At 47.8% G+C, this 19765-nt stretch overlaps 1 protein-coding gene across 1 annotated transcript in view; it reads right to left on the bottom strand.

Moving 5' to 3' along the window:
* Positions 1-19765, bottom strand: part of LOC140404157 (uncharacterized) — a 96715-nt gene that overhangs the window by 24370 nt on the left and 52580 nt on the right. Inside the window, exons 8-9 of the mRNA XM_072492574.1 lie at positions 11819-11915; positions 4549-4695 (exon numbers count right to left, since the gene is read on the bottom strand). Coding sequence (XP_072348675.1) covers positions 4549-4695; positions 11819-11915 — 244 coding nt within the window. The remainder of the gene's footprint in view (positions 1-4548; positions 4696-11818; positions 11916-19765) is intronic.

Genomic DNA, 19765 nt, shown 5'->3' with positions numbered 1-19765 from the left:
GCTAGCTGGGTGAGCTAGTTTACGGAAGCACAGTGGGGGGTGTGCATATGATTAATATATGGCAGGGGTTAGGTTACAAAGTGGTGTTGCTGGGTGGGGGAGTTGCTCTGCTGACGAGGGAGGGACTTAGGTTTTGGGACAGAGAGGAGGTCGGGGGTGGGGGCTGCCAAGAGGCGGGCCGATGGAGGTGCGGCACATGGGCTGGAGGCGGGCCCAGGAAAGGGAATGGCTGATCGGTGGAGGGGGGGGCACGGTACCCCCCAACTAAGCTGATCACCTGGAATGTCAGAGGGTTAAATGGGCCGGTCAAGAGGGCACGTGTGTTCGCGCATGAGGGCTCTGAAGGCGGATGTGGTAATGTTACAGGAGACACACCTGAAAGTGGTGGATCAAGTCAGGCTAAGGACGGGTTGGATCAGTCAGGTCTTTCATTCGGGGCTGGACACCAAGACTAGAGGGGTGGCGATTTTGATCGACAAGCGGGTGCAATTTCAGGTGGGTAGTACAGTCTTGGACGGGGGGGGGGGGCCGTTATGTCATGGTTAGTGGTAAGCTGGAGAGGAGGAAGGTAGTCTTGGTTAACGTGTACGTGCCAAACTGGGACGATGTGGAATTTATAAAGTGGGTGCTGGGAAGATACCTGACTTGGACTCGCACAAGTTGGTTATGGGAGGGGATTTTAATACAGTCATCGACCCCGGCCTGGACCGGTCGTGTTCAAAAACGGGGAGGGTGCCAGCAATGGCAAAGGAACTGATAGGGTTCATGGAACAGATGGGAGGGGTCTACCCATGGAGATTTAGGCAGCCGACGGGTAAGGAGTTTTCTTTTTATTCTCATGTTCACAAGGTTTATTCCCGAACTGACTTTTTCATTTTGAGCAGGGATTTACTGGCGGGGTGGTGGACTCGGGGTACTCGGCCATGCCCCACACTGGGTGGAACTGCAGGTCAGTGAGGAGTGCTTCCAGCGCCCGCAATGGAGGTTGGACGTGGCCTTGTTGGCGGACGAGGCGGTGTGCGAGAGGCTGAGGCAGTGCATGCAGAACTACCTGCAGGTTGATGACACGGGGGAAGTCTCAGCAGCAGTGGTCTGGGAGGCGCTGAAGGCAGTGGTGAGAGGGGAGCTGATTTTGATCCGGGCTCATAGGCACAGGACGGATAGGGCCGAAACGGACCGACTGGTTAAGGAGATCTTGCAGATATATAGGAGGTATGCGGTGACCCCGGGGGGTGGAGCTCTTAAGGGAACGTCGGAGGCTGCAGGCAGAGTTCAGGGTGCTGTCCACAGGTAAGGCAGTGAGCTGCTTAGGAAGGCAAGGGTGCGTTTTACGAATATGGGGAGAAGGCCAGCAGTATGCTGGCACAGCAGCTTAGGAAGAGGGAGGTGGCCAGGGAAATAGAGAGGGTGGTTGATGAGGATAGGAATTTGGTAAGGGACTCGGCAGGGCTAAACAGGGCGTTCAGGGACTTTTACAGTAGGCTCTATTGTTTGGAACCCCCCCACGGGGCCCATGGGGATGAGACGCTTTTTGGATGGACTGACCTTCCCAAGGGTGGGTAGGGAGCTGGTAAATGGGTTTGGGGCCCCAATTAGGGCCGAATAAATAGTTGAGGGCTTGAAGGCAATGCAGTTGGGTAAAGCCCCGGGGCCGGACGGGTATCTGGTGGAATTCTATAAGAAGTTCTCGGGGATTTTAGGGCCGTTGCTGGTTTCAATGAGGCAAGGGATAGAGGGGTGCTGCCCCCGACGATGTCACAGGCCACTATTTCGTTGATATTGAAGCGGAAGAAGAACCCGGAGCTACGCGGGCCATTTGGGCCGATCTCACTGCTTAATGTGGACACCAAGTTGCTGGCCAAAATTTTAGCCTCCAGGATTGAAGATTGTGTGCCGGATGTGATTATGGAGGATCAAACCGGGTTTGTCAACGGCAGGCAGTTGGTGGCCAATATAAGACGGCTGCTCAATGTGATTATGATGCCCCCGGAGAGTAGGTAGTTGTGGCTATGGATGCGGAAAAGGCATTCAACTGGGTGAAGTGGGTCGATTTGGGTTTGGTAGGGGCTTTCTCGACTAGTCAGGCTGTTGTACCAGGCCCTGGAGGCTAGTGTAAGGACAAATAGGACGACCTCAGACTATTTTAGACTGTACCGGGGGACAAGACAGGGGTGCCCCCTCTCCCCACTGCTGTTTGCGTTAGTATTGAGCCGCTGGCAATTGCTCTGAGAGCTTCAAGGGGCTGGTTCGGGGGAGGGTGGAACATCGGGTCTCACTCTTCACTGACAACCTGCTCTTATACGTATCAGATCCAGGGGCAGGGATGGGTGAAATTATGGTGATTTTGGGGGAATTTGGCCGGTTTCCAGGGTATAAACTGAATATGACAAAGAGTGAGATGTTTGTAGTCCAGGCGAGCGGTCAGGGGGTCGACTGAGGGAGCTGCCGTTTAAGTTGGTAGGGGACACTTTCAGATACTTAGGGATACAAGTGGCGCGACTGGGGCCGGTTGCACAAGTTGAACTTGTCCCGGTTGGTTGAACATATGAAGGGCGAGTTTCGGAGATGGGATGCGCTCCCGCTGTCGTTGGCTGGGAGAGTGCAGACGGTCAAAATGACGGTCCTACCGAGATATTTATTTGTATTTCAGTGTCTCTCAATTTTCATCCCGCGGTTCTTTTTTAAGAGGGTTAACAAAATCATCCTGGGCTTTGTGTGAGCGGGTAAGTCCCCCCAAGTGAAGAAGGTGATGATCGAGCGGAATCGGGGGGAGGGGGGGGCTTGCCCTACCGAATTTCAGTAATTATTACTGGGCGGCTAACATAGCCATGATAAAGAAGTGGGTGATGGGGGCGGGGTCGGTTTGGGAGCGGATGGAGGCAGCTTCATGTAGGGGCACCAGTCTGGGGGCGTTGATAACGGCAACCTCTGCCGTTCCCGCCGTGCGAGGTACTCCACCAGACCCGTGGTGGTGGCGGCCTTGAGGATCTGGGGTCAGTGGAGGAGGTACGTTGGAGCAGTGGGAGCATCGGTCTGGTCCCCAAAATGTGACAATCACCGGGGAGCTTGGATGGGGGGTTTCGAGTATGGCGAAGGGCGGGAATTGAGAGGATGGGGGACCTGTTCTTAGAGGGGAGCTTCCCTAGCTTGAGGGTGCTGGAGGAGAAGTTTGGGTGTCAAGGGGGAACAAATTTAGATATTTACAGGTGCGGGACTTTCTGCGCAGGCAGGTATCATCCTTCCCACTCCTGCCACTAAGGGGGATCCAGGACAGGGTAGTGTCTAGGGGATGGGTGGGAGAGGGGAGCGTCTCGGACATCTACAATGAACTCATGGGGGTGGAGGACACACAGACCGAGGAGCTGAAGCATAAGTGGGAGGAGGAGCTTGGGGGTGAGATGGAGGATGGCTTATGGGCGGATGCATTGAGCAGAGTCAACGCGACCGCAACATGCGCCAGACTCAGCTTGATCCAATTCAAGGTGGTCCACCAGGCCCACATGACAGTGGCCCGGGTGAATAGATTCTTCGGGGTGGAGGAAGGTGTGTAAAGTGTGCGGGAGGACCAGTGAACCATGTTCACATGTTCTGGGCGTGTCCAAAACGTAGGGGATATTGGCAGGGATTCGCGGATTTCATGTCCAGAGTATTGAAAATATGGGTGGCAATGAGTCCAGGGGTGGCGATTTTCGGGGTGTCGGAAGACCCGGGACTCCAGGAGGAGAAAGGCAGATGTTCTGGCCTTTGCTTCCCTGGTAGCCCGGAGACGGATACTGCTAGCTTGGAGGGACTCAAAACCCCCGAAGTCGGAGACCTGGCTAACTGACATGGCAAGCTTTCTCGGCCTAGAGAAGATTAAGTTCGCCTTGAGAGGGTCACTGTTAGGGTTCGCCTAGAGGTGGGAACCATTCATCGACTTCTTCGAGGAGAATTAATCGGGGTGGGGGGGCAGGGTAGTGTAGAATAGGGGGTCAATTAGGCGGGTCTTGGCGGGATGGGAGTCGGTGATTGCACTATGTTTCTTGTTCTTTGTACATTGTTTTTATACTGTTGTTGTTTGTAATGCCAAAAATACCTCATTAAGATTGTTTATTAAAAACAAAAGCTAATTAGCAGTCCTGTGATTCTGTTCATCCTTATTTTCTAAAAAAAAAGTAGAAGTTACGGCATTTTAAGCCAGGATTTCTTTCTGGGACCTTCTCGTCCACTCGTAATATCAACTAGGCTCATAACACTACATATTAAACCTCCTGGGGAGGTTTAATGGGAAAGTGATCGTAACAGTGGAAAGTTTGTGCTTTTCCCAGAAATGTTGATGTCTAAGCGCCTGAACTTTCCCCCAATTTTCTTATCTTACTCACTTACATTGGTATATGCTTCTATATGTGCAAGCAGCTCCCGAAAAGCTCATCCAAATATTTTTGCTTCATGTGAAAGCCTATACAAATGTAAGCAAGTTATTAGTTTGTGAAGATGGGTAATAATAAGAACGTCCTCAGTCTATCCCAACATCACAATCGGGGGATCAGAGGCGACAGTAATTCTTACCAATTCCTCATTGATTGCTTGAAAATCCATCCGGTTCAGTTGAGAACATATGCGATACAGAATGTCTTTGATTTGTCCAGCTGAGTCATGAAGTGGAACCATGCCACACAGTGGTGTGGGTAAACTATTTGCTGCAAGGTCCGTTTTCTACCAGGGGAATAGAAAGCAGGTTTAATTGTTCTGGCTTAGATTCATGATTGGAATTAAACTAGAGCAGGATGAAAATCTGCATCAGATCGTTGTGATATAATTAACTGCAATGCAATTGGCTACCATAACATTAACTGCTGCACTGTCCTAGATTGTTGATTCACTCTGTACCACATAAATATTGTACGAAGTCTTACAACACCAGGTTAAAGTCCAACAGGTTTGTTTCGATGTCGCTAGCTTTCGGAGCACTGCTCCTTCCTCAGGTGAATGAAGAGGTCTGTTCCAGAAACACATATATAGACAAATTCAAAGATGCCAAACAATGCTAGGAATGCGAGCATTAGCAGGTGATTAAATCTTTACAGATCCAGAGATGGGGTAACCCCAGGTTAAAGAGGTGTGAATTGTATCAAGCCAGGACAGTTGGTAGGAATTCGCAGGCCAGATGGTGGGGGATGAATGTAATGTGACATGAATCCCAGGTCCCGGTTGAGGCCGCACTCATGTGTGCGGAACTTGGCTATAAGTTTCTGCTCGGCGATTCTGCGTTGTCGCGGGTCCTGAAGGCCGCCTTGGAGAACGCTTACCCGGAGATCAGAGGCTGAATGCCCTTGACTGCTGAAGTGTTCCCCGACTGGAAGGGAACATTCCTGCCTGGTGATTGTTGCGCGATGTCCGTTCATTCGTTGTCGCAGCGTCTGCATGGTCTCGCCAATGTACCACGCTTCGGGACATCCTTTCCTGCAGCGTATGAGGTAGACAACGTTGGCCGAGTCGCACGAGTACGTACCACGTACCTGGTGGGTGATGTTCTCACGTGTAATAGTGGTATCCATGTCGATGATCTGGCATGTCTTGCAGAGATTGCCATGACAGGGTTGTGTGGTGTCGTGGTCACTGTTCTGAAGACTGGGTAGTTTTCTGCAAACAATGGTTCGTTTGAGGTTGCGCGGTTGTTTGAAGGCAAGTAGTGGGGGTGTGGGGATGACCTTGGCAAGATGTTCATTGTCATCAATGATGTGTTGAAGGCTGTGAAGAAGATGACGTAGTTTCTCCGCTCCGGGGAACTACTGGACGACGAAGGGTATTCTGTCGGTTGTGTCCCATGTTTGTCTTCTGAGGAGGTCGGTCCGGTTTTTCGCTGTGGCGCGTTGGAACTGTCGATCGATGAGTCGAGTGCCATATCCCGTTCGTACGAGGGCATCTTTCAACGTCTGTAGATGTCTGTTACGCTCCTCCTCGTCTGAGCAGATCCTGTGTATACGGAGCGCTTGTCCATAGGGGATGGCTTCTTTAATGTGTTTAGGGTGGAAGCTGGAGGAGTGGAGCATCATGAGGTTATCCGTGGGTTTGCAGTAAAGCGAAGTGCTGAGGTGACCGTCCTTGATGGAGACGAGTGTGTCCAAGAAGGCAACTGATTTTGGAGAGTAGTCCATGGTGAGTCTGATGGTTGGGTGGAACTTATTAATGTCATCGTGTAGTAGTTTCAGTGATTCTTCGCCGTGGGTCCAAAGGAAAAAAATGTCATCGATGTATCTGGTGTATAACGTCGGTTGAAGGTCCTGTGCGGTGAGTAGGTCCTGTTCAAACTTGTGCATGAAGATGTTGGCGTATTGGGGTGCGAATTTGGTCCCCATGGCTGTTCCGTGCGTCTGGATGAAGAATTTGTTGTCGAAGGTGAAGACGTTTTGATCCAGAATGAAGCGGATGAGTTGCAGAATTGCGTCTGGAGATCGGCAGTTGTCAGTGTTGAGTACTGAGGCTGTTGCAGCAATGCCTCGTCATGGGGGATGCTGGTGTAGAGTGCCGAGACGTCCATTGTGACGAGGAATGTTCCTGGTTCAACTGGTCCATGGGTGCTGAGTTTCTGTAGGAAGTCCGTCGTGTCGCGACAGAAGCTGGGTGTACCTTGTACGATGGGTTTCAAGATGCCCCATCTATGCGGCACCGCTTTTACGCGGGCGACAAGGCCTGGCGCGTGTAGATGACGCGGCCCCGATACTGGCCCATTGTCAGGGCCTGAATCGGTCGGGACAGGGGCCGTTCTGCGCCGTCGTGAACCTCGACGGCGTTCACGACGGCGCGGCCACTTCGGCGTGAGAGTGGAGAATCCCGCCCAAGGACAGGTGATTTTTATGCCTTCAGAAATGCCCTCCAGAATGGGTGTTGGATTTTGTTGGTGAACATCCCAAAGAACACTTTAATCCATTTACAATATTTTTAAAATGTATTTATTTATTAATTGACAGGATGTGTGCGTCGTTGATTAGGCCAGCATTTATTGCCCATCTCAAGTTGCCCTTCAGAAGTTAACGCTGAGTTGCCTTTCTGAACGACTGCAGTCCCTGAGATGGAGGTAAACCCACTGTGCTGTTAGGGAGGCAGTTCCAGGATTTGCCCCAGGAACAGTGAAGGAATGCCAATATATTTACAAGTCAGGATGGTGAGTGAATTGGAAGGGAACCTCCAGGTGGTGGGGTCCCCAGGTATCTACTGCTCTTGTCCTTCTAGATGGTAGTGGTCCTGGGTTTGGAAGGTGCTGTTTAAGGAACCTTGGTGAGTTACTGCAGTGCATCTTGTAGATGGTACACACATCTGCCACTGTTCGATGGTGGTGGAGGGTTTAAATGCTTGTGGTAGGAGGAGCAATCAAGCGGACTGCTTTATCCTGGATGGTGTTGAGCTTCTTGAGTGTTGTTGGAGCTGCATTCATCCAGATAAGGAGAGGGTATTCCATTACACTCCTGACTTGTGCCTTATAGATGGTGGACAGGCTTTTGGGGGAGGTCAGATGAGTTATGCACCATAAGATTCCAGCCTTTGACCTGTCCCGGTACCGACTAATCCAGTTCTGTTTCTGATCAATGGTAACCCCCAGGATGTTGATTGCGGGGGATTCAGCGATGGTAATATCATTGGATATCAAGGGCGATGGTTAGATCCTCTCTTGTAGGAGATAGTCATTGCCTGGCACTTGTATGGCGCAAATGTAACTTGCGACTCGTCAGCCTAAGCCTGGATATTATCCAGGTCTTGCTGCATTTGGACATGGGCTGCTTCATTATCTGAGGAGTTGTGAATGGTGAACATTGTGCAGTCATCCGCAAACATCCCCACTTCTGACCTTATGATGGAAGCAAGGTCATTGATGAAGCAGCTGAAGATACTTAGGCCTAGGACACTCCTGAGGAACTCCTGCAGTGATGTCCTGGAGCTAAGATGATTGACCTCCAACCACCTCAACCATCTTCCTTTGTGCAGGCATGACTCCAACCAGCTGAGAGGTTCCCCCTGATTTCCATTGACTCTAGTTTAGCTCGGGTTCCTTGATGATATACTCGGTCAAATGCTGCCCTGATGTCAAGTGCAGTCATTCTATAATAATAAGAATCTTTATTATTAATAATAATAATAATAATCGCTTATTGTCACAAGTAGGCTTCAATGAAGTTACTGTGAAAAGCCCCTAGTCGACTGTTCGGGGAGGCCGGTTCGGGAATTGAACCCGCGCTGCTGGCCTTGCTCTGCATTACAAGCCAGCTGTTTAGCCCACTGTGCTAAACCAGCCCCTCATATTATTGTCACAGTAGGCTTACATTAACACTGCAATGAAGTAAGGGTGGCATGTGGCGCAGTGGTTAGCACTGGGACTGCGGCGCAGGTTCGAATCCCGGCCCTAGGTCACTGAGCATGTGGAGTTTGCACATTCTCCCCGTGTCTGTGTGCTTTTCACTCCCACAACCCAAAGATGTGCAGTTTAGGTGGATTGGACACGCTAAAAATTGCCCCTTAAATCGGAGAAAAAATAATTGGGTACTCTTAAATTTATAAAAAATAAACACTGCAATGAAGTTACCATGAAAATCCCCTAATCGGCCCACTCCGGCGCCTGTTCGGGTATACTGAGGGAGAATTCAGAATGTCCAAATTACCTAACAGCACATCTTTTGGGACTTGTGGGAGGAAACCGGAACATCCGGAGGAAACCCACAGACACGGGGAGAACGTGCAGACTCTGCACAGACAGTGACCCTCACCTCATCTCACCTCTGGCATTCAGCTCTTTTGTTCTTTTGAACCAAGGCTGTAATGAGGTCAGGAGCTGAGTTACCCTCGTGGAATCCAAAATGAGCATCCATGAATTATTGCTGAGTTAGTGTCGTTTGATAGCACTGTTGATGATTCCTTCCATCACTTTGTTGATGATGGGAGTTGTTATTGAAAATATGGAAAGATGTGTCATTTGAAACATGGAAGTCTGGCAATATCTGGTCTGAGAGAAACATGAGAGGATACAGGGAAAGATCCTACAAAGGGTTAACAGCAGCTGCCAGGGAAGGATTGTAAAATGCAGATAGTCTTGGCCAAGCAGACTTAGCAAACAAGACAAACAGGATTTTGAATGAAGCCAAAAACAATGGCTCACACCTTCATTGAAAGTAACTATCTTCGTAAGGATCTGGAAAAGAATGGATGGGGTTCAGTTGAATTTGGTGATAATTATAGGTGTGAAAATTTGCTAATACCAGATAAATTAAAGAAAACTAGAGACTATCAGTCTACAAGGAACATAATTCAAAGCCAAAATCAAAGTCAAAATTATGAGCTGAGGACACAATTGGAAAATAAAACTATAGAAATGGCAGGAACCAAACCAAAAGTAACACCTCTTGAAGTCAAAGCATTTTGAACATCGCAAAGGAAACAATGTAATCAGATCTATGAGATGAAGTCATGTCAAAATGAATACTTAGTTGGATTAGAAGGTTTAGATCAAAGATACTTTTTACAATTAAAGAAAATAAGAGTTACTTTACAATAAAGTCATAAAAACTTTCTAACAGTTTTTAGAAAAACAGTTTGTTAGAAAGGGAATATAAACCTAGAGACCAGAGCAACGAGAACCAGAACTCAGAGGGAGAGAGAGAGAAGCAGAGAAGGAACAAGCAGTTCAGAGTCAGATTACAGTCGGCTTGGCCATGGGAAAGAGACAGGGCAAAGCAGCCGAGCTAACATAGCTAATACATCTAAGGAAGACTAGAATTTTAAAAGTAGACAGAGTCAACTCAGAGTCAGCTCAGAGATAGCCAGCAGAGTCAGCTCCCATAGCTCGGTACATGGGAAAGATAGGACACAGCAACCGAGCTCATCAGCGAATACATCTAAAGACCAGATTTTTAAAGAAGATTGATTGTCAAGTTGGGCCTGAAGGTCCCTTCAACCAACCAGAAGGATCCAGAAGCAAGATCTTTTTACCTTTCTGTAAAGACAGTAATTGCAGCTTTTAAAAGAAAAAATATAATAATAAAATAACTTAATTTAACCTGAAATAGTGGTTATTCCAAAGTCTACTTTACTTACTTAGCAATGCGGGACCCAGGATCGATGCTACTAAGTGGTAAGTAGATGAAATCGTCGGTGAAGGTATGGGTTATACCGGGGGATAACGTGAAAACATAGTTTGACCTGAATAGCACCCACTGAAGCTTGCATCGGAGTCGGGGAGTGAGAATCCCTGATCACCATTTAGAATGTCAGCCCTTTTTTGGTTATAATGGGAATTCTAAGAATAGTGGTGAGTTTTCAAAAACAGAGTGTAGACTGATAGGGTGATAATTGGCTGGGTTGGAATTGTCCTGTTTCTTGTGTACAGGACACACCTGGGCAATTTTCCACATTGCTGGGTAGATGCCAGTGTTGTAGCTGTACTGGAACAGCTTGGCTAGGGGTGCAGCAAGTTCTGGAGCACAAGACCTCAGTACTATTACCGGAATATTGTCAGGGTCCAGTCTTTGCAGTATCCCGTGCCTTCAATAGTTTCTTAATATCACAGGGAGTGAATCGTATTAGCTGAAGACTGACATCTGTGATGCCGGAGACCTCCGGAGGAGACCGCGATGGATCATCCACTTGGGTCTTCTGGCTTAAGATGGTTGCGAATGCCTCAGCCTTGTCTTTTGCGCATATGCGCTGGGCTCCTCTATCATTGAGGATGGGGATATTTGTGGAGCCTCCTCCTCCAGTGAGTTGTTTAATTGTGCACCACCATTCATGGCTGGATGTGGCAAGACTGCAGAGCTTAAATCTGATGCGTTCATTGTGGAATCAATTAGCTCAGCCTATTACTTGCTGCTTATGCTGTTTGGCACACAAGTAGTCCTATGTTGTAGTTTCACCAGGTTGACACCTCATTTTCCGGTATGCCTGATATTGCTCCTGGCTTGGTGGTAATGGTAGGGTGGGGGATATGCCAGGCTATGAGGTTGCAGATTGTGGTTGAATACAATTCTGCTGCTGCTGATGGCCCACAGCTAGATCTGTTAGAAGTCTATCCCATTTAGCATGGTGGTAGTGCCATACAACATGATGGAGGGTATCTTCAATATGACATGTCACAGAAGTGGTGGGGCAACATCAGAAAGCCCAGGTCTTTATGTCCCAGATTTCAGGTACAAACCTTTCCTCCAAATTCTCAAGTGTCCCCAGCTTTTGTTTGTTGGATTTTGGTGGGCCTCAGTGTATTTCCATCATTTTCTGTTTTATAGCATCATGCTGCTTTGATACTATTGTATTGAGCATTATGCAATCATCATATACAGGCAGTCTTAGGAATGCAAAACTCAGAATGGGCATGTAAAATCTATGAAATATGAAGGCAACCAATGTTCCAAAACAAATATATCTTCCTTTAGCTTTAATCAACATCAGTAGAGCTTGGGTGGCTCAGTTAGTAGCACTGCTGTACTGAGCTACAATCCCCAGGTTCTAGTCCCAAGTCTGGACTTGTTGATCATGGAAGCAGTGTTCATGTGGCTCAAAGTAGGGTGTTAATCAATCTCTAAAATCCTTCCATTTCCAAATGGAAAAAAGTGTGAAAATATGCAAGACAACTTACCTTCAACTAGCATCTTTACAGAGACGCATCTAGATTGGTTTAGAACTCAATGATCAGTTTTTCCATCGGGTCATGCGGAAAATAAACTCGACATCAAAATCAGCTAACCAAATATGAAAAGTTGAGTGATGATCCCACTCTAAGGACCTCCTTTCGGTTATGGGATTGACACGTACATGTCTATGTGAATTGGTCTCATTGAGTTCTACAGATAATTCCCACCTGTTGAATCTCTTCTATTTCTAGTTGCAGCGAGTGTTCTGGAGCTCTTAGGGGAGCAGTGGCACTTTGTAATTCGACACTATGCAGACCACAGGCTCTGTAGGTATGAAAGAAAAGAGATGAGGTGTCCTAGCCAATAATCAGCCCCCAATCAAAATCACAAAAAACACATTTTCTGGGTATTATCGCATTGAGCTTGCTGTGCAAACTGCTGGCAGGTTCCTATTTTACAACAGTGAGTCCATTGCAAAAGTATTTTATTGCCAGTACAGCACTTTGGGATGACCTGTGGGTCATGAAAAGCACTATATAAATGCAAATTGTTCTTCCTTTCTTTTTCTCATGTTCCTATAGATGAATAAATGTTTCAACGCTCACATTTCTGTAGGTGTATACGCCTGTAGGAATTCCTCAACAGCTTCCCTCCATTATAAGATCAAAAGTGGGATGTTCACTTACGATTACACAGTATTCAATATAATTTCTGATTCCTCAAATATTGAGGCAGTCCATGTGCACATGCAACAAGACCTGGATAATGTTGTTTTGGGAACTGACAAGTCATGTTCAGACCACATGCAATGACATAGAAACATAGAAAATAGGTGCAGGAGTAGGCCATTCAGCCCTTCGAGCCGGCACCACCATTTAACATGATCATGGCTGATCATGCAAATTCAGTATCCCACTCTCACTTTCTCTCGATGCCCCTTTATCCCTTTAGCTGCAAGGGCCACGTCCAGCTCCTTCTTGAAAATCTCCAACGAACTGACCCCAACAGCTCTCTGTGGTGGAGAATTCCACAAGTTCACAACTCTCGGAGAGAAGACGTTCTTCCTCATCTCAGTCCTGAATGGCTCACCCCTTATTCTTAGGCTGTGACGCCCTAGTTCTGGACGTCCCCAACATCGGGAACATTCTTTCCACATCTAGCCTGTCCAGTCCCATCAGGATTTTCTAGGTATGAGATCCCCTCTCATTCTCCAATGAGTACAAGTCCAGCCCATCCAGTCAATCTTCATATGTCAGTGCTGCCATCCTGGGAATTAGTCTGGTGAACCTTAGCTGGACACCCTCAATAGCAACAATGTCCTTCCTCAAACTAGGAGACCAAAACTGCACACAATACTCAAGGTGTGGCCTCACCAAAGCCCTGTATAACTGCAGCAAGACATCCCTACCCCTATACTCAAATCCTCGCTGAAGGCCAGAATGCCATTAGCTTTCCTCACCGCCTGCTGTAGCTGCAGGTCAACCTTCAGCAACTGTTCCACCATGACACCCAGATCTCATTGCACTTCCCATTTTCCTAAAGTACCACCATTCAGATAATAATCTGATTTTCTGTTTTTGCCACCGAAATGAATAACCTCACATATACCCATATTATATTGCATTTTCCAAGTATTTGCCCACTCAGCCAACCTGTCCAAATCACTCTGCAGCCTCTTTGCATCCTCCTCATAGCACACACTGCCACCCAGCTTAGTGTCGTCTGCAAATTTGGAGCTATTGCATGCAATTTCTTCGTCCAAATCATTGATGTATATTGTGAACATCTGGGGTCCTAGCACTGAACCCTGTGGTACCCCACTAGTCATTGCCTGTCACTCTGAAAAGGATCTGTTTATTCCCACTCTCTGCTTCATGTCTGCAGATCTGTTTATCCACATCAATACACTACCCCAATACCATGAGTTTAATTTTGCTCACTAATCTCTTGTGTGGAACCTTGTCAAAAGTCTTTTGAAAGTCCAGATACACAACATCCACTGGGTCACCCTTGTCCACTCTACTGATCACATCCTCAAAAAATTCAGATTTGTCAAGCATGATTTCCCTTTTGTGAATCCATGCTGTCTTGGATCCTGTCCCCACTTTCCAAATGCTCAGTTATTTCATTCTTAATAAATGAGTCTAGCATTTTACATCTTCAACAAGAGAGAATTTAACCATCTTCCTTTGATGTTCATCAGCATTACCACCACTGAAGCCCCCACTATCAACATCCTGGATAATTACCAGACCAGAAAAATAGCAGGACCAGCCAGATAAATAATGGCTAAAATACAGGTTAGAGGCTGGGAATTCTGTCACCGAATCCCCAAAACCTGTCCACCATCTACATGGCACAAGTCAGGAGTGTGATGGAATATTCTCCACTTGCCTGGATGAGTTCAACAATAAAAGAAGCTTGACACTGTACAGGACAAAACAGTCTACTTGATCAGCATCACAATCACCACCCTTAAACATTTATTTCCTCCACCACTGGTACACACAGCGTTTACCATTTACGGGATGCACTGCAGCAATTTGCCAAGTTTTATTCAATAGCATTTTGCAAACCTATGACTTCTAGCACCTAAAAAAAGCAAATGGATGTGAATACCACCACCTGTAAGTTCACCTCCCAAAGCATAAATCATCCAAATTTGAATCTATAATCACTACTCTTTCACTGTCAGTTCTTTGAAGGAATTACATGTGCTGTGGATATAGGGGAACCAATGAATGTATTGTACTTCGATTTCCAAAATGCATTTCATAAGGTGCCACATCAAATGTTATTGCAGAAACTAAAAGCTCATGGCATAAAGGGTAACATATTGGTACAGATGGAAGATAAGCTAGCTAACTGGAAACAAAGGGTCTTACTCTGGTTGGCAGGATGTACCGATTGGTGTGCGACAGGGATCTCTGCTGGGGCCGCAACTTTATACAATTTATAAAATTACTTGGTTGAAGGGACCGAAGATGTGGTTTCAAAATTTGCTAACGACACAAATATAGTTCGGAAAGTAAGTTGTGAAGAGGACATAAGGAATGTGGGGTTGAGGTTAAGTCAGGTCAGACATGATCTCAGTGAATGACGGAGCAGGCTTAAAGGCCGAGTGACCTACTCTTGGTCTTAAACCTGAAACTCCCATCCTAACAGTATTGTGTGTGAATATACTGTAGTAGTCACCACTAGTAGTATATTACATGTATTACAGCACTACCCGTACATGTATTACGGCACTACCCGTATATTAGAGGTACAAGGGTAAATCCCTGCCTGCTGGCTCCGCCCAGTAGGCGGCGTATAAATATGTGTGCTCTCCTGTGCTGCAGCCACCTGGTTCCAACTACAGGAGGCACAACATCTTGCTCAATAAAGCCTCCATTGTTCCACTATTCTCGTCTTTGTGGTAATTGATAGTGCATCAATTTATTGAGCAAGATTTTTTAAACGATGGATCTCCGCATCAAGCCTGATTGCCTGCAGCTGAGCCCTCCAGCAGCCAACGCTACCTCCACCTTTGACCACTGGCTAGCCTGCTTCGAAAGCTATCTCAGAACAGCTGCTGAGGAACCCTTGGACTCGCAGAAGATACAAATCCTTTATTCACGGGTGAGCCGACATTTTTCCCCTCATCCGGGATGTGCCCACCTACTCCGAAGTGATGGAGCTCCTGAAGGGACATTACGTTCGACCAGTAAATCAGGCACCTCCTGGCCACGAGACAGCAACTCCCCGGGGAGTCTCTGGACGATTTCTGGCACGCCCTGCACATCCTAGGTAGGAACTGTGACTGCCAGGCAGTTTCAGCAGTCCAGAACACAGAACTTTTAATTAGAGACGCTTACGTCATGGGTACTGTCCGCCAGCGGCTACTGGAAGGGGGTATGCTTGATCTTGCGGGAACTAGGCAGCTCACTAACTCATTAGAAGTGGCATCCTGTAACGTTCAGTCCTACGCCCCCAACCGCGCGGCACCCTCGTGGGCATCATGGGCCCCACCAGCTGCCAACTCCAGCTCACCGCAAGTTTGCGCCGCGCGGCAGCCAGCCAACTCTGGGGGGCCCCCAAGTGTTACTTTTGTGGGCAAAACAAACACCCCAGGCAGCGCTGCCCGGCGCGGAGCACAACCTGCAATGGATGTGGGAAGAAAGGACACTTCGCTTCTGTTTGCCAGGCCCGGTCGCCGTTGTTTCCAGGCCCGGCGTTCCTACACCCCCCACGTGCGACCCAGGGGCGCCACCATATTCCTCACCGCAAGCCACGTGCGGCCCATGGGTGCTGCCATCTTTGATACCGCCCGCCATGTGCGCCCCGTGGGTGCCGCCATCTTCGGCACCATTTTGGACAGCGTCTCAGGACCCCTGCTCGTCTGGCTGTTGTTGCTAACATTTGGTTGGTTCAATTGGCTGTTTTATAACCTTTGCTCTCGAGTCGCCAGGTATCTTTATATCGCCACAAGGTTCAAGTTCAAGTAATGATCAATAACTCAACACACCAATTAGTAAAATTAAAATCAATACACATTTTTTTACACAGTAAATCGTTACTCATGCATAAACTATACTTTCTAGGCTATTTCTATCACTAACAGGCCTATACTTAGCTTCAGACTGGCCCACCAGGTCAAGGGAACAAATGGCCTTTCGTTCGGGTTCTTAAACTGCAGGTTTCAAAAGCTGTTATAGACTGGTAGCTAGGAGCGCCTATCTCGTAACGAGCATTGACTTGAGACTTACTTCTTTGGAGGCTGCCGGACAGGTCACTGTCAAGGGTTGCTTCGCGTTGCTGAGTGACCCTGTCAAGAACGACGATTTGAACTTGGGGGCTTTACTTTATAGTCCCATGGGGCTTCCCGCCTTTCGGGGGCTAACCCCGTACCTGGTTTCAAGTGATTGGGCTTTGTTCCAATCGCTTGGTTCGATTTCTCCAATACTGGAGCTGTTCCCTGATCGTTGGCCGGTCTTTAAGTGTCCGTTAACCTCTTTAGTGTTGGCTCCTGCTGGCGCCGAGGAGTCTGGCTTGGCTTTGTTTACCTTAAATGTTTCGATTGTTCCCGGGGATCGCTCATTACTATGTAGATGGCTGCTACATTACTATGCAGATGGCACATTACTATGCAGATGGCTGCTTGTATCAATGCTGTCTGGGTTTTTTGCAGAGTCTAATACACAGTAACTTGCGCCTGCTAGTTTTCGCCTGTGTTGGCTGAATGTCCCTTCAGCCTTTGCGGTTCTCCATTTTAAGTCGGGAAGTGGCCAACTCAGGTGGCTACACTCCCTCCTTGTGATCCTAACGCGAAGCGTGAAGGATCACATAACTGTGTTGTCTTCATTCCCTGACCTGGCAAGCACTCTTCTATGGCCTCTACACTGACCATAACCATGCAAGAAATTTTAACTAACATTCAAGTGCCGCTATGTCAAAACAGGGACATGCATTACAAAATAATAAACAACGGTACCTCTAACTGTCCTTAATAAACTACAATCACTCAAACATTCGATCATACTAACTTCCTAAACAATACACACAAAATCATGGCAGCATTATTCACATTTTGCCTGGCTTGGCAGTCAAGCTCAGGATTGTACAATCGTTCATGAAACACATTTCTTTATTCACAAAAAGAACGCAAACGAATGTTCTTTATTATAGATCGTGGGGTTCGGGGGTCTGGTGATAACCGAAAATAGGGGAACTTATCCTATCTACCAGGGTGCGAGCGCGGTAGGCTCTCCTTCGCCATTTCCTCAGATGAATAGTCTGCACGATGCAACAGAGTATCGCCAATACTAGTAGGGGTTCTATCAAGTAGGACAGGGAGTACCAGGTTATAAACCTGTCACACCAAGATGGTGTAGTGTCGCTTGTGACTGGGCTCTGGGTACTATGGGGAAGTGAATCATTAACGGCTGGGGGGTTGGGGGTCAGGGGGTTCGCGCGCAACCAAATGTTCATTAGGGTGATGAGCAACACGGAGGATGTCCTCATGGTTCTTCTTCTTTCTCTTCTCTTCGTTTTGTCTCTTTTCCTGGAGCTTCTGGAGTTCTGTGAGATCAAGCATAGTGTCTGTTACTATCTTGGTTTAATATCTTGTCTATTAGTATGTCTGTCCTTCAGTGCCAATTCTCCCTTTACAATTTGTCACCGTGTGTGACTCCCTCATTTTTTTTTTTCTTAAACAGAATATTCCGGACAAGACACACTTAACAAATACTGAAACAGTGCGAGCCGTCTCACAGGCTGTGCAAGCTACCATCCAAATGTTTGAGGATGTAAATAGCATAGGCTTGGCAACCTAAGGGTCGCCTGAAAACAGAACAAAACTTTTTGAACGAAAATTGCCGAAATGAGGTGCGTATGGGCCGCGACGGGGAAGATTTGGATGGAATCCCCGGGTAGGACGGCGACCAATGCCGTGTGTTCTCTACCCGAGCGTAGCTGACCAGAGGGGGGGGTTCCTCAGGCAGGGCGGGTCCCAATGCCGTTTCTCCACTGCCTGAGCAACCGACAAGAACGGGCAAGAAATGTAGTCATCGGGGGGGGTTGCCGTATTGGCTCTTCCTTCGAACCAGAAGTCCAGTTAACAACGGGGGTCTGGCAAGCTCTCAGAGGTTTCGGCCGATGAGTGTGCTGGCATGTTCTCAAAGGTTTCTGCAGACAAATAAGGCATGGGGCCGTGGAAAAATTTCCGATCTTTCAAACACCATTTAACAATACCACAACAAACAACATTAAACATGCTGCAGGTTCCATCAGAAAGGACTCCGTTTTCCCCCCAGCGGTTCCTTTTTAAAACATCATCTGGACACCTCAGTTATCGGTTGTGAACAGGGTCGCAAAGGGGTTCTCGTTTTGGGAGTCAGACTCAAAGTCGTCATCTTCTCCCGGATGCCAAACTCTCGAGTGTATAAGGGCGGATAGGGCTGCATGGTGTGATTTGGGATCCATCTCGTCGTTCCGGACGAGCCTGAATGAGTTGTCCCGGTGCCAAAAGGATGTGTCCAATTCTGTTGGAATGGAGTCGGGGTCGTCATTGTAGGTCGGTGGTGTGGTTTGTTTAGGAAAGTGATCATGAAGGGATCACTCGAATCGTGCTCAGATTCGCTGGGTGTGGGGCCTGATGTATGGGGATAGTGTTGTGGCGTGCTGTGGCTATTGTCTGTGTCACAGTCGCTGCTGCTGCAGTCTGTGGGCATTCCGGGGCGGAGTGTATAGTTCGGGGGTGGAGTCGGGGTTGAGTCCGTGGCTGGGTTGGACGTGTTGGGGGAGGGTAGGGTTACGTTGGCTGTGGGCGGGGCGTGGTCTGCTGCGTCGAGCATGACGTGGTGTGTGTGTGGTTCGACTGTGGTCCATATGCCTTAAGCTGGTTAATATGGAACCACGCAGTATTTCCGTTGGGGAACTTTATTTTGTACACGGAGGGGCATACTTTGTCCGCAATGGAGTACGAACCCGAATATTAAGGTGACAGGAATGTGCTGGGGTTGTATATGGAGAGCATGACTTGCTGTCCTACACTGAACTCAGTCGCATATACTGTCTTATCAAAACAGGCCATGCTCTGTTTCTTTCGTGTGCCTAATCATACCGCGGCTGCTAGCTGAGCCGTTTTAACATTCTCTACCAGTTGTTATACTGCTTTCTCGTGTATGAGGGCCGTCACTTCGAGGCTTGTCAAATCTAATCCCAATAAAATTTCTGTGCCTTTCAAGGGGCAACCGGTCATGAGAGTGTGTGGGGTGTAACCTGTAGATGTTGAAACCGTATTTCGCAAAAACATCAGCGCAAAAGGGAGGACTGAATCCCAAGCGGTGTTGTTTTGCTGGACCATTTTTCGGAGGGGAGCTTTTAGGGTCCGATTCATGCGCTCCACGATACCACTTGACTGGGGGTGGTATGCGATGTGGAATTTTTGGGTAATGCCAAATATCGTGAGGACGTTCTTCATGACATGTCCCGTAAAATGGGAACCTTGGTCGGATTCAATGCTGCGGGGGAGTCCCCATCTCGTAAAGATGTGGTGGGTTAAGATCTTGGCTGTGGTCTTTGCCGTGTTCGTTCTGGATGGGAATGCCTCTACCCATTTTGTAAACGTGTCTATCACAACAAGTACATACTTATAACCATTCCTGCAAGGGGGCAATGGTCCTATAAAATTG

This window comes from Scyliorhinus torazame, chromosome 29 (assembly GCF_047496885.1).
Source record: "Scyliorhinus torazame isolate Kashiwa2021f chromosome 29, sScyTor2.1, whole genome shotgun sequence".
NCBI lineage: Eukaryota > Metazoa > Chordata > Chondrichthyes > Carcharhiniformes > Scyliorhinidae > Scyliorhinus > Scyliorhinus torazame.
The sequence above is the reverse complement of the archived record's forward strand: the minus strand, read 5'-3'. Positions and strand labels throughout refer to the sequence as shown.